Source organism: Molothrus aeneus, chromosome 6 (assembly GCF_037042795.1).
Source record: "Molothrus aeneus isolate 106 chromosome 6, BPBGC_Maene_1.0, whole genome shotgun sequence".
In the NCBI taxonomy this organism is placed as follows: Eukaryota; Metazoa; Chordata; class Aves; order Passeriformes; family Icteridae; genus Molothrus; species Molothrus aeneus.
The window spans coordinates 4,378,290-4,391,498 of record NC_089651.1 but is presented as its reverse complement, the minus strand read 5'-3'; the positions used below and the strand labels follow the sequence as shown (position 1 = coordinate 4,391,498).

At 40.1% G+C, this 13,209-nt stretch overlaps 1 protein-coding gene across 1 annotated transcript in view; it reads left to right on the top strand.

Annotated features, from left to right (window-relative positions):
- The window catches only part of KIAA1549L (KIAA1549 like), a 133,664-nt gene that overhangs the window by 116,692 nt on the left and 3,763 nt on the right, over positions 1-13,209 (top strand). The window contains exons 19-21 of the mRNA XM_066551595.1: positions 4,837-4,934; positions 5,750-5,895; positions 9,668-9,816. Of these exons, the coding sequence (XP_066407692.1) occupies positions 4,837-4,934; positions 5,750-5,895; positions 9,668-9,816 (393 nt within the window). The remainder of the gene's footprint in view (positions 1-4,836; positions 4,935-5,749; positions 5,896-9,667; positions 9,817-13,209) is intronic.

Here is a 13,209-nt window from a genome sequence, read left to right as displayed (position 1 = left end):
GAATATGCACTGTGCTTCAACCACCCCATTTCCTGGTTTGTTCTCATGGGCATGGAGGGTTGGAATTGAAAATATCCCCAGCTTTGGGGATGAGAGGTACCTGTGCACTGGGATGTTTGTTACCTCTGTAAACCAAGAATTAGTCATTTTTTCCCTTTCTTAAAATTCAGTTCTGAGTGGCAATTAGAAGTCAACATCAACAATGCTGTTACAATTCAAAACACTGAGCATTTTGAAAATGAAAATTTCATCTTTGAAATCTCAAGGACATTTTGTCTGCTTAGATGGAGCAAGTGCAGAGGGGTCCAGAGCCACTCTTTAGTTCTGTGTTGCTTTTGGTGTCCTCCAAATTGTGGATCTTTATTTTTTTGTAATCAATTTCTTGGATAGTCCCACCATCAATCATTTGTGTATCTCTCCAGAGTATGCACACTTTTTTTTTTTTCCTTTTCCATTTTCTTCTCCCTTTTGAGGCCTTCTGCATGTTTTTTATTTGTTTGGTTGGGTTTTTCTGTACATGCTGCCATTAATACTGAAATTATCTGAGCTCTCGTGAGGGAATGCCTGTTTGCCAACCTGCCTGTTGAGTGACCTGTGAAAAGAGGATTCCTCCACACAGGGCTCATGCCTTCTCCTGGCAGAGGAAAGCCAGTGGAATACAAACTCTCCCTGTTGTTCTGGAGCTTCCAAAACATGGGTAACACTTGGCTAAGTCCTTGGCACCCAGCTGGTGTGCTATGACTGGAGGATGGAGTTAAAGGGTTGAACGTGTGACACCAGCCCAACCGCCAGCTTGGTTGATCTTGTTTGGAAATTTGCTTTGGAAATGTGCTCAGCTGAGTCAAGTGAGAGCTAAGAACAGAGAAGAAAACCTTCTCCCATCACAAGGCTGGACCAGTTTCCATCTCTCCTCTTTAGTGCTCTGGAAAGAGGAGTGAGAGTCACAGAGCTCTGGGTCCCAAGGTGAGAGCCAGCACCACAAACAGGCACTGATGACCAGCACTTACAGCCTGAGTGACTGGTGACTGATCCCTGTCCTCAGAGCTCCCCTTCATTTAACAGGGGTAAAGTGGGAGTATTTTACCAAAATTCAGCCACTTTCAATAACAGCTGCTCAATATGAAACAGGACAGCTATAAAGGCAAAACCAAATCAATAAATTTGCATTATTCCTGGACTGCAATTTAATAAACAAATAAGTTAAATCATTCCATGAGTTCACAAGGACACTGGCCTTTTAATTCCTATGGTGAGATGTAAGGAGATGGATATTTCTGTAATTAGAAGGCAACATAGAATACTTTCACCCAGGACCAATCTGTAAGTGCAAGGTGGTAAAAATATTTAAATATTTGAACTAGGGAAATATAGCCTTAAAACTAACTGCAAAGTTTCTGCTTTGGACATTAGTTATTTTGTGCTGGCCTGTGAACACAGGCTTGGGTTTGTTCAGCCTGGAGAAGAGACAGCTCCAGGGAAAGTTTAGAGCACCTTCCAGTACCTAAAGGAACAGCAAGAGAGCTGGAGAGGGGCTTTTTACAAGGGCAAGTAAAGTGGGAATGCCTTTGAACTGAGAGAGGGCAGAGTTAGATTTGATATGGGCAAGGAATTCTGTACTGTAAGGGTGGTGAGGCACTGGAGTAGGCTGCCCAAAAATTTGTGTATGGCCCATCCATGGCCAGGCAGGATGGGGCTTTGAACAATCTGGTCTAGTGGAAGGAGTCCCTGTCTGTTGCAAGGGGCTTGGGCCTAGATAATCTTTAAGGTGCCTTCCAAACCAGTCTGTGATTTACTTTTCTACATCCTGACAGGTGTTACCTTGGGCTCTCGTGGTTTGTAGGAGACAATGGTGTCTGCTGGTGGCTGGACTTTATCCTCCAGAGGATTTATTGCCCTTGGCCCAATGGCTGCTAAACTGCACTTCCTACTTTTAAAAATTATTTATTGGTTTGCTTTTTAAATTGTCAGTGTTCTAGCCACAGCAGACTCCTTCACTGGCATTTCTTACTGAAAGGGAGGCATGGGGTCTGCTCTCTGCTACCTGTGCAGTCTGTCCTGGGTCTCAGGTGGGATTGCTTCTGCCTGATTTATAGCCTTTGTGTTACAGACTCTCTCATTTTTCATAAAATAGAGTTTGGAACCCATGCAGAATGTTTTCCTTAAGATTTTTGTCTTTTGTTCTTTTTTTGGCTTTTGGTTTGTTTGTTTTTGTCCGGTTGGATTTTTTGTTTTCTAAAAACCAAGAGATCATTTAAAAAAAATAAATATTTGAAAAGTAAAATTAGGCAAGTCTGTGAAATCAGCTGGGTTATGTTTTCTGTTTGTTGTTTTCCTCTCTGACTCGTTTCACAGTGGTGAAGTGACTTTAATTCTACAATCAGGCCCATTGGCCAAGAGCCTAAGGGCTCATAAAAATCTTTAACAGGCATCTGTGGTAAAACTTTGGCTTCATTTACACTCTTCTTTCCCATTTATATGTTGCCTGCAGGAAAACACTGATGCCCCAACCCATTAGAGAAACTCTAGAAATTTCACTGGAGTTCCTTCCCACAACCAGGTTGGTGTGCGGCAGCTCAGGGCAACAAGAGCTGACTCCTGTCCCCGCTGGACAAACAGTTCCTCAGCATGGTGGAGCAGATCTTTTTACAGGATTTTTCACTTTAACAGGATTCTCTCTGCCCAGCCATTAGCAAAATATTGCCACTCACTCAAAATTGCTCATCTCCCGTGTAAGCAGCAAAATAAAGGTTTAGATTTTCTATTTTATCTTTTTCCCCAAAATTTCCAGTGCAAGTCACAGCATATTTGTGAACTGTGATCCCTTAAAATACTAATACCTCCTTTGATGTCCATATTCCAAAGCACAACACACAAGAGAAACCCCAAATCTACCTCTGAGTCTCTGCCTACCCTGCTAAACAGTGTCTGGAGTCGCTTTCCACTCCCAAACATTATCCCATGTGCTGTTCCTTTAAAACAGGGGGAATAAAAAGGATTTCATGCTTGGCACAAATGCATGCTGAGAGCAAGATGTGGGATGAAAGGCTTGTGGAGCCAGAAGGGAGAGTTCAGGCAGCCTGTGAGGGCACTGCCAGCTTTTGAGATGCAGAAGAGGCACTGCAGACCATTCCACATCCAGCACTATCAGGAGAAATATAATTGAGGTTTTCTTTGGTGCAAATAACATTTGTTTTTTCCTTACAGTTCCTTCATTAAAAATCAGAATTTCTGACCCCTGGCTAGGAAATGTAGCAGTGTCTTTTTAGACTTTTTTTTTCCTCCCACTTAAATGTAGAAATGCTTTAAATATCATGGTAGCATGGTGAAAGTAAATATTAGGAGACTTTGTAGGTGGCATGCAGGAAAAAATTATTTTCAAAGACATGCCTTTGAGGGTTTCTAACCTGCTTTAAAAGGGGTGGCAGTGAGAGGACAGAGAAAGATGCTGGGTCTGTACTGCTTTTCCCTTGGAGACACATCAAAAATCAATTTAATAAGTTACCTTTCCTTTTGTTGACCTAGTTTTGTAGGTATTTGAGAATGAAGGCATTTGGAATATGGTTTAAATGTGTAATTTTACAAGATGATTACAGAAAGACAGCGTTTTCTGATATATAGTGTGGGATTTATATTGCCAAAATCCAATCTAAATGTAGGTGGTAAGTCTGAAATAATCATGTAAATCCTGTAGGCTCTTTCTCTGGGCAGGAGACAGAGTGTGACTCATCCCATGTGTTTTAATTTGCTTTTAACTTTCACTGCTGTTTGTGAAGGAGTTTCTCTGGGTAAACCAGATTCCTCTTGTTTAGAGGACCAAAGTCCCACCACTGGACCCCTTTTTTATTTTTCAAAATGCCTGTGTCTTAACAGCGTTTAGCCTTCCCCAATTTTTTTATTTGTAATTCCTCTGATTTTATCTTTATTCCCATGCATTGCTTTGAAGCATCATCATGCAAACCACAACTGAAAAAAGGCACAACTAAATAATAAAACAAAAAGCAATAGGAAAATAAAACCCTCACCCATGATGCAGTGAAACATCTAGTGAGATATCATTCCTCTATGTGTATTTGAAAAATTATGGCTGCTAATCTATAGCAGTGCAAAGGATTTAGGAGGAAAATTTTGTCCTTCATGTCATTTCTTGGGTGCCCTGAGTTTCATGAACATAGTTACTCCTCCTTCACATGTATTGGTAATGAAATTCAGAATTACTGCAGGCAAGCTGCTTAATTTTGTGATTTTGTGGGTGGGCTTGGTGTTCCTCTGGATCAGTCTGCCTTTTCAGAACTGTTTGAGGTCCTTGTTGCTGTTTTGGAAAGTTACCGAATTTGGGGTATTTTGGGGAAAATTTTCTTTTCATCTCTTGAAGGCTGAAAGGAAGAGGTTGAAATATGGGTTGCTCACAGGAGGCTTCACCGCAGTATGCACTGCTCTGAGAGTTCTTTCTGAAACTTTGAAATGCTTTTTTCCTTGAGAAAGTGAAAATACTCAAGTCTTTTCCCCATGATCCAGAGCAGTTGTTGAATCTCACATAATCACAACAGATCTACTTTGCCAGCAGGTTACAAATTTCACAGAGACAGTGTTTAATATGTTTTATTTTGATTCAACTTCATCTTGTCTCAGAGCTAATTTTCAGACTTCTTCCACATTCAAAAATCACCAAAGCACTGTAAATTCCCAAATAAATGCGATTATTGTTGATGCCACAAAAAATTAGCTTCCAGTTGACTGGCATACAGAGCAAGTATTTAATTTCTGATTTTGTTTTGTTTTTCAATTTGACTGAGATCTACTGGTGTTTCAGAAAATATGTATTTTTCTCTGTTACAGGCTTATAGATTTTCTCAGCTTCCTGAGATGGTAATGGGTTCTCCTCCCCCTCCTGTCCCTCCCAGAACGGGTCCTGTGGCTGTTGCCTCTCTCAGGAGGTATTTATCTGTTATTTTATTTTAGGCATGGTCTCTAAAACCCACTGTCATAATAAGAACTGGGGCAAACCCTCAAGGGGCACTTAAAAAGATACATTCCTGAAATTAGAAACATGTTGGTTTTATTTCATTTTAACACAAAATGAAATAACAATGAGTGTTCTGTTAGCCAGTCTGTGTTAATAAATTTAGGAACTGCAGTCTCTTGTTTGCTTTAAAGCATACTTTGCCTCAGTTCTCATAATAGTGTGCTGGATTGAGGCAGATAATTCACACCTTCGTTCTCCTGCTTTCCTGGACTTGCAACATTTCCAAAGACCTCAGCACTTCCCAAGTGCAGTAATGTTATTTACCACAGTGGCCTCCTACTGTATGATACTATGTCATGGACACTGTTGTGACTGTCTGTAGACTGTGGTGGTGAATTAATTATGGTAAAGCTCTGGTGAATTATGGTAAATCTCTGGTGAATTTATGGTAAAGCTCTGGTGAATTTATGGTAAAGCTCTGGTTTTAGCGTTGAGTTTCACAGGCATTTGTTTGAAGCAGCAAGCAGAGGCCCTGTACGATTCTTTGGTAAAAAGAGCAACCAGGGTAGAATGCTTGCTAGAAGGGTTGCAAACTTCTCCAGACTTCTCCAAACTTCTGTTGTGCAGTTGTTTTCCAGGCTTCTGTCATGCCAGAGCAAAGTTGGGCAGATTGCTCCTCGCTGGCTTGTCCTGCTGGAGGTGATAGGTGTGTGTGTGTGGCTACAAATCACATCTGTAGCTCAGAATGACAAAAATTTATATTTTTTTTTCTTTCTGAACACACAGGTCTACATCAGATATTGGCAGCAAAGTGAGAATACCTGAGTCCAGTGGAGCAGATCAAGCCCAGCACCATGATCAGACACCTTTTGCACCGGGTTCGAGAGCTCCCATGTCTGTCGGTCCACTCGATCAATCTGCTTTTCACTCAGGTGACAAAATTGGGCAGATTCAACTTTGAGAGCCTTAGAAGTTATTTTGGATAGAAATGAAAGTATGGGATATAGCAAATAAGGATGATTATTTGGAGAAAGACTGTATTAGGTGGGGTTTTTCCTGGTGCAGCTGAAGGAGCCCTCCAGAGGATGGCCTGTCCCTTTGTAAGTGCAGCACCAGCTGCATCCTGAAATACTCATCCTGCAGCACCACCAGGAAATGGCCTTTTCTGAAGGTAGGATGCAGCAGTAATGTCCCAGATGCCCTGTGTTCAAGAACTCTGAATTATAAAACCCAGTAAAATTGTTCATCTGTACAGCACAACGCAGCAGAATTTTTAGGGAGGATATAGAAGGTGTTGGTAGCAAAATAAGTTCCAGTATTGGGACAGCTGTGTGACTTGTTTGTGTTCCACTTTGTACCAAGCAAGCAAAGTGGGAGAGACAGGCAATGGGGGAGAAGTGAGTTAGATCCTTGCAATATTTTGTCAGTCAAGAATACTGATCCAAGTGCTTGAAAACTTTTTTAAGGCTCCCTATTTGCTCTTGAGAAACTTTACCCCTACTCTTGTCACAACAGTGGGCTACTGAGGAAGGCAAATTGAAGGTACATGGCCCTTTCCCTTCAAAACACAAGGCAGTGGTGCTTTTGCACAGCCAAAGGTAATCTGTTAGCTCTTCACCCTTCCTGTTGTGAAGAATAAAGTTTCTGCCCAGAATTTGTTTTGGGTCTAAAAGTCCCAGTTTTACTAGTCAGTTCCTGGTCCTTTTGATAGGAGTTGTATTTACAAATTAGTTGATTTAAGCATAAGATGAAATTGATATACTGTTTTGATGGTGTCTCTACAATATTTAGCTGGAAAAAAAATACTTCAAATGGCTTTTTATTGACAAAATGTGTTTTCTTGAAGAGTTATGGAAAAGAGCTTCCAATATTCAAAAGAATTTTCCATTAGTTCAAACCTTTGAAATTAGTAGTTTGTTAGATATTGCTCTGTTAATCTCCCAGAAAAAAATTCTTTCTTAGCTTCTTCAGAAGTAATAGAGAATTATCTGCATTGTCTTTGATATTACTGACTAAGAATCATAATGTGGCTAAGCAAATGAGTTGTCAATTAATTAAATAGAGTAGGTTTGCAGGATCCATTCTGCTCTCACTTATTGTCACACCTTCTGCACATGGTGCAGCACCTGAAAGGAGCAGATGCTCACCCTCCCATTTCAAAACATTTCAAGCTGTGAAATGTGCCACACTACCTAGACCTCTTCTTTATGTATGCAGTAATGGGATCTCTGGGATACACTTTTTGATTGGATCCAGACATGGGGAGATTTTATTACTGTGTGTTGCTGAAGGGTGGCTGCAGTTCAGAAGAAACAAAATGATGTTGTGGAGTTTGTCACAATAATTCTTGGAGTAGTTGAAGGAAGCTTTCATATGTCAGGTGATACAAAAGGCTGTAACACAGGCAAGTAAAGATATTTGTGAGAAATGGGCAATTACAAGGTTTCTAATGTTCTGATGTGAAAATAAGTTTTTATAGCCTCAATACATGAAGAAACATTGCTGCAGGTGCTGGTTTGAAATGTTAATGCCTAATCTCACTCTCATGCAGCCCAGCATCAGCTCTAAGATAAGGATGTTGCAATAATAATTTAGGATAAGGTATAATATCAGCCAATTGAGTATTCATTTTGACTAGTAGCTCCTTTTGCTGTGGTTAAATAAAAAGTGTTTTGGTGTAGAAGCCATCTACCACGTACAGGAGCAGCACTTTCTTCTTTGTAAATGTATGAAGAATGCTCATTTTCAGCCTTGCTAAGTCATTTAAAATTGTGCTGTTTATCACCTGGAAGGACAAATGATTGACCACACCTCTTCTCTTAGCCCACCCTCTTCCAAACCATAGGGCTGGAGGAATTGGGATAGAGGTGGTGTGTTTCTGCTCTGGAGAAAAAAGTGCTACAAACCATATTTTACTCCTCTTCTTTTACCCCTGATTGCATCCATAGCAATTCTGGCCTGTTACTGCATGAGAGGTCATTGAGAAACTGTAAATATCTGGGTTCATGGAGACTGCTTTGGGGATGGATGTCACTGGTGGATTCTTTCTATCTCTGTGCACCTGTCCATGCAATGTCCCAGCATCTGTCAGAGTAGGCAGCAGAACCTTCTCGTAGATTGTTCAGGAACAAAAAATGTGCCAGGGCTGTAAATGAGATTCTGGGGGATGGAAATTTGAAGCAGCCAGTAATTGATGCTAATTCAGTTATACTCCATATGAATTTCATGGGCCTTCCCATGTCTTTGTGATTTTGTCAGCATAGTGGTATCATAGCTACTGAGAGCAATTAGTAGCAATATTCAAATGATGTGCAGTTGGAAGGGGGAGAAATTTTATTTTCTCTGCATTAATTCTACTACAGAGAATCTGCCCAGCTGTGTAATGCTACTGTGCTTCCATTCCTCAGTGAAAATGCTGGAGTTGTACTTTGTTGTGTTTTTAAAGGGTTTACTGCCCTTCTGCTTTTATGTAAATGGTGTTATTTTTGCTACCTGAAAAGTAAAATACACGTCCATGTAATATAACTGAATAAATTGAAAATCTAATAACTGATGAAGGGGATATGCAGCTGTCCCATCCAGGATTTAGGGATGAGGATTTCATGCCCTCAGTGTGATGTTGGTGATTCACTGCTGGAGTCTGTCTTTGCATGTAAATAGACACTAGAGGAAGGAAGACTTAACTGGGCAAGAAAGTTGTTTGTAGTCTATTTTTAACTAGGCAAATACACGGAGTTATGATAGCAAAGGGAATATATCAAGGATATCTCAAGGGAAATATGCACATTAGGATGCTGGTCTTCCAGACAGCCCAGTGGATAATCTCTGTACCAAACTGTTCTCTGCATCTCTGTGGGCCACAGGAATCAACCTTCCCTGAAAGCAGATGTGACCCTACCCAGAGATTTGGCTGAAACTGTGGCTCCTTCCAGACAAATTGGAATGTGAAAGTGGGATTTTAATCCAGGAGGCTTCCTGGATATTTCTATGGCATGCATCTTAATCAAGAGGTGATAAGCCAGATTTGGAAATTATCAAGAAATATTTCTTTGCATTGTAGCTGTGTCATTTATGGCAGCCATAGACTGTTCTTGGCAAAGGAACTGAACAGGTAGAACCTTGGTATTCTTACAGAAGCATTGAAGTTTTGTGATGGAATTGTTGAAAGTACAGCCTGTTAAACATACCAGTCACTCATTTTTGCAGGTTTTTTACCTGCATATAATACAATAATACAATATAGGTATTAATAATAATATTAATAATATAGCTATTAAGAAAGACTGGGTAAACACTGAAAAGAGAGGTGCATTACACTGAAACCCATGGTAACAACAGCTGAAAATTGAATACAAGGAGGCAAACTTAAGGAAAAAAAATCCTTTTCTCTAATGAGTCAAAGTCTTGACAAAGATCATTTGTTACAAGGATCAAATCCTAGGGAGTCTTTACCTGAAGGCTGTACCTGGTTATGAGGACAACTGCAAATCTTGCCTTCTCCAGTATTTCCCAGCACTATGAAGTTGCTCTAGTCACATGGTAGGACAAAAAAAACCCCAAAAACAAACCAAACCCAAAGCCCCAGACAAAAAACCTCAACAAACAAACAACAAACAAGAAGTCCATATTTCATAAGCACTATCATCTGATTTACAACTGAAAATCTCAGCTATTAATGATGTCTACTCTTTTTTCCTTTGCCAGGAAATACGGTACCAGCAGTGTTTGCCATTCCAGCAAACCGACCTGGCTTCACGGGCTACTTCATCCCAACTCCTCCCACTGCCTACAGGAACCAAGCCTGGATGCCCTATGCTGGAGAGAATGAGTTGCCAGGGCAGTGGGCAGACTCTGTAAGCATCCTTGCTTTTCTAACTACCTGTTTTTTTCTGTGTTTTCAACAGGAGGGATTTTCAGCAATTCTTCATTGGTCGACAAAAGAGCAGAAAAGGATAATTTTTCCTTGAATGGGAATAATCTCTAGCAGTGAAAAGCCATAAGAGATGGCTTAGACATAGATACTTCAGCTGTTCATAGCATGAACCGTGAGCAAGATCTTTAGAGGGTGGAATCATTCACTAGGTTAGGGCCTGGCACCTGTATAAAGTTGGTGGGTTAGATGTCATTCTTCTTTCCTGAAAAAGGTTAAATTTTTTAGATAGACACATGTCAGGAGAAGGTGATGCTGCCTCTCAAGGCAGTCCTGAGTTGTTTGAAAGTTGGGGAAGCACCTTCCTGGAGGTTTCTCTCAAGACAGCCTGGCTCCCAAATCTTATCTCCCAGCATCGCTGCAGCACTGCTGCACAGTGTTTCAAATCCTCCCAAAGCCTGCAGTGACAGATCATAAATTAAATAATTAATTGCACAATCCCAGACTGGAACAGATGTAATTTTTAGCCCAAAGTAAACCTACATTTCAAAGAATTGAAGTTGAAACATCCTAAAATGAATTGCAGTAGTTTATCATGTTTGAAACAGTTTCTCAAATGTAGGGCTTTTTTTACATAAGGGAAAAAAAGATAAATTCTTCTGCTTGAGCTCACATCTGGTATCTATGCAGAACCACTCTGGCGAAAAAACCTGGAAGACAGATTCAATTTCCTTGTGCAAATCGTCAACAGAACATTTTAATGAATTGCAGTTGAAATCTAAGTTGGCTTTGAGCAGATAAGCAGGAGACAACACAGTCATATAAATGTTCCTGGGGGCAGCTTTTTTTGTTGTTCACTCTTTATTACTGCTCCCAATGCCTGTGAGGAAAACAATTCAGTATGACTTTGAGGTGCAAGCCTGAATTTGAAGGCTGAACTGTCCAAAAAAAAAGAAGCTGTTCATTTGTAAGCTGAGCACACCTGCTGATGTGCCCCTGACACCTGGAGGCTTGTGATGCTCTGGTATAAATTTCCTTCTCAGAGCTGCCTTTTAAAGCATGAAAAGCTTTATTTTCATTTGTTGTTTTGGTGTTTTTTGGTTTTGTTTATTTATTTATGTGTGGTTTTAACCCTTCTTACATCTTAAGTAAGATGTAAGATCTTAAGTCCAGGAGGCCCATTGTATCTTAGCAATGATTTTAAACTTTTTCTCTAAGGATGAAAAAAGCCATGAAACAAATAAGGAAATTTTACTTATCTCCCATTCATTCTTCCTTCTGTATCCCTACTCTTGATTGCAGTCCTGTGGAAAAAGAGTCAGGTATCACTTGTCAAAACTGAAGACTGAAACAAACAGGTGAAAACTGCAAACCAAGTCTCCAGCCCCCAGCTCCTTCCTCTGGAAAGTGAAGAGTATAACCCTGTTGTGGCTTTCCCTGTTTCCAGGGAGAGGGGAATGGAGAGGGATGTAAAAAACTGTCTGAAAAATAACCATGGCAATATAGAATTCAGAGGAAACAAATGTCCCTTTTCACTTACCTATGGCAGAGCTTTAACAATTCCTTGCTAGTCAAATATTCAACCCTCCAGTGGCCTTGCAGAAGGGTTAAAAATGTAGAAACTACTGCAGTTTCTACAATGAATTTGCAAATCTGCAAAGAAATTTTCTTTATTTGAAAATCATTACTAGATGAGCTAGTAATAGCATTAGCAATATAGCACAGTCAGAAAGCCTGAATAAAAGTGAATAGCATAATGATCTGAAGTAATACTCAGATTTTCTCACTAATACTCAGGGCTTGAATTTCTGGACATGTCTTAGTTTTTGAGCCTTTAGATTATAGCTTGATCACACTTCCAAGATTTTCTTAAAATTATTGAGAACAGAGGTTTAATATCTATAAGACTCTTCATTTTTCACACATTTCTGCTAGCCTCGAGTGTAAACAAGGGAGGAAATGGGAAATTTGACAAGAAGGAACTATTTTATAAGCACAATTACTGTAATATATTAATCTCTGAGACAAATGGTAAGTATTAAAACACTAAGTTTTGTGGGACAAGGAAACTGTATCCACAAAGCATTTATTTTCCCAGCTGGTGGATAATGCTTAGTGAAAACAGTAACTTGGTGGCCTCTAGTGGTGTGATCACATGTTGTTCTAGTACAATCACCTTTTGAAGAGCCTGTTGTAAACTAAACAGAGGTGCCTACATCTAATGATCACTTTCATACCATACCTGCTTCCTACACTTGTCTCATCACACCATAGTGAACATGTTTGACATTCTCTTCAGCATTTGATGGATACCCAAGGCTGTGTAGAGGTCAAGCTTCAGGCATATAGCCTTCTTCAAAATTAAGGCCTGTAGATTCCCGTTTTATAGACATTTGGAAATTACAAATATTCTCTTTTATTTGATGCATTAAAATCTTCTGAGTGCCAAAAAGATTGGCGAAAGAAATTTAATCTCTCACCATGACTTAAGGGCCTATGTTATTGTTCTAGTTTTAGCTAACATGGGGCTGAAATCTGTGGAGTTACAAAAATTATGAATCCTTCATGTAATTCTGTTAGACATGGCCAGAAATCCTGACACTTCTGAGCAGTCAAACATCCCTTTGAGCCTTGAATTTCCAACCTGGCACACCTGAGCTTATCCCTGGTGTCTGGATCTAGTGAGTTTCTGTTAGGACCAGTGAGGCCAGACACTTGGCTGGCTTGGATTAGATAGAAATCAGAAATCTGCTTTTCTGTTACAGGTTTTTGGTGTACTAAAATCATGCTGTTTGTTAAAAACCAAAATGCTAAGCAGAGTGCTCACTTCCATAAAAACCTTTTCCCTTGGACTTTTGGAGGTGATGATAAATGAGGACAAGCAGATGTTTGTGCTGCCACAGCTGGGACATGCACAAATGGCACATGCCAGGACAGGCATTTGTAGGCAGAAGCTTGTGGCATTCACATTCTCTGAACAGAGAGAGACATAACTCTCTCCCAGAATTTTTCCCGGAGAAGCACAGAGAGAAGAAGAGAAAACAATTCTTAACTCTATTTGCTGCTCCTGTTGTTTTTGCACATGTGGAATGTGTTATGGAGATTGCTTACTGAGAGTGAGCTCTTAATTGGATTCTGGTGATGGTTGTTTATATTAATTGGCCTATTAGGTCCAAGCTGTGTCCCGACTGTCTGGAGACAGTCATGGGGTTTTCTTTAGTATCTCTTTAGTATAGTATGGTATAATGTGATATAATACAGTTTTAATAAAGCAGTTGCTCAGCCTTCTGAATCATGGAGTCAGATGCCAATCATTCCCAGATGCTGGGGTGACCCTGTGTTCGATAGAAGCTGGGAATTCATTCTGAGGTTTGCA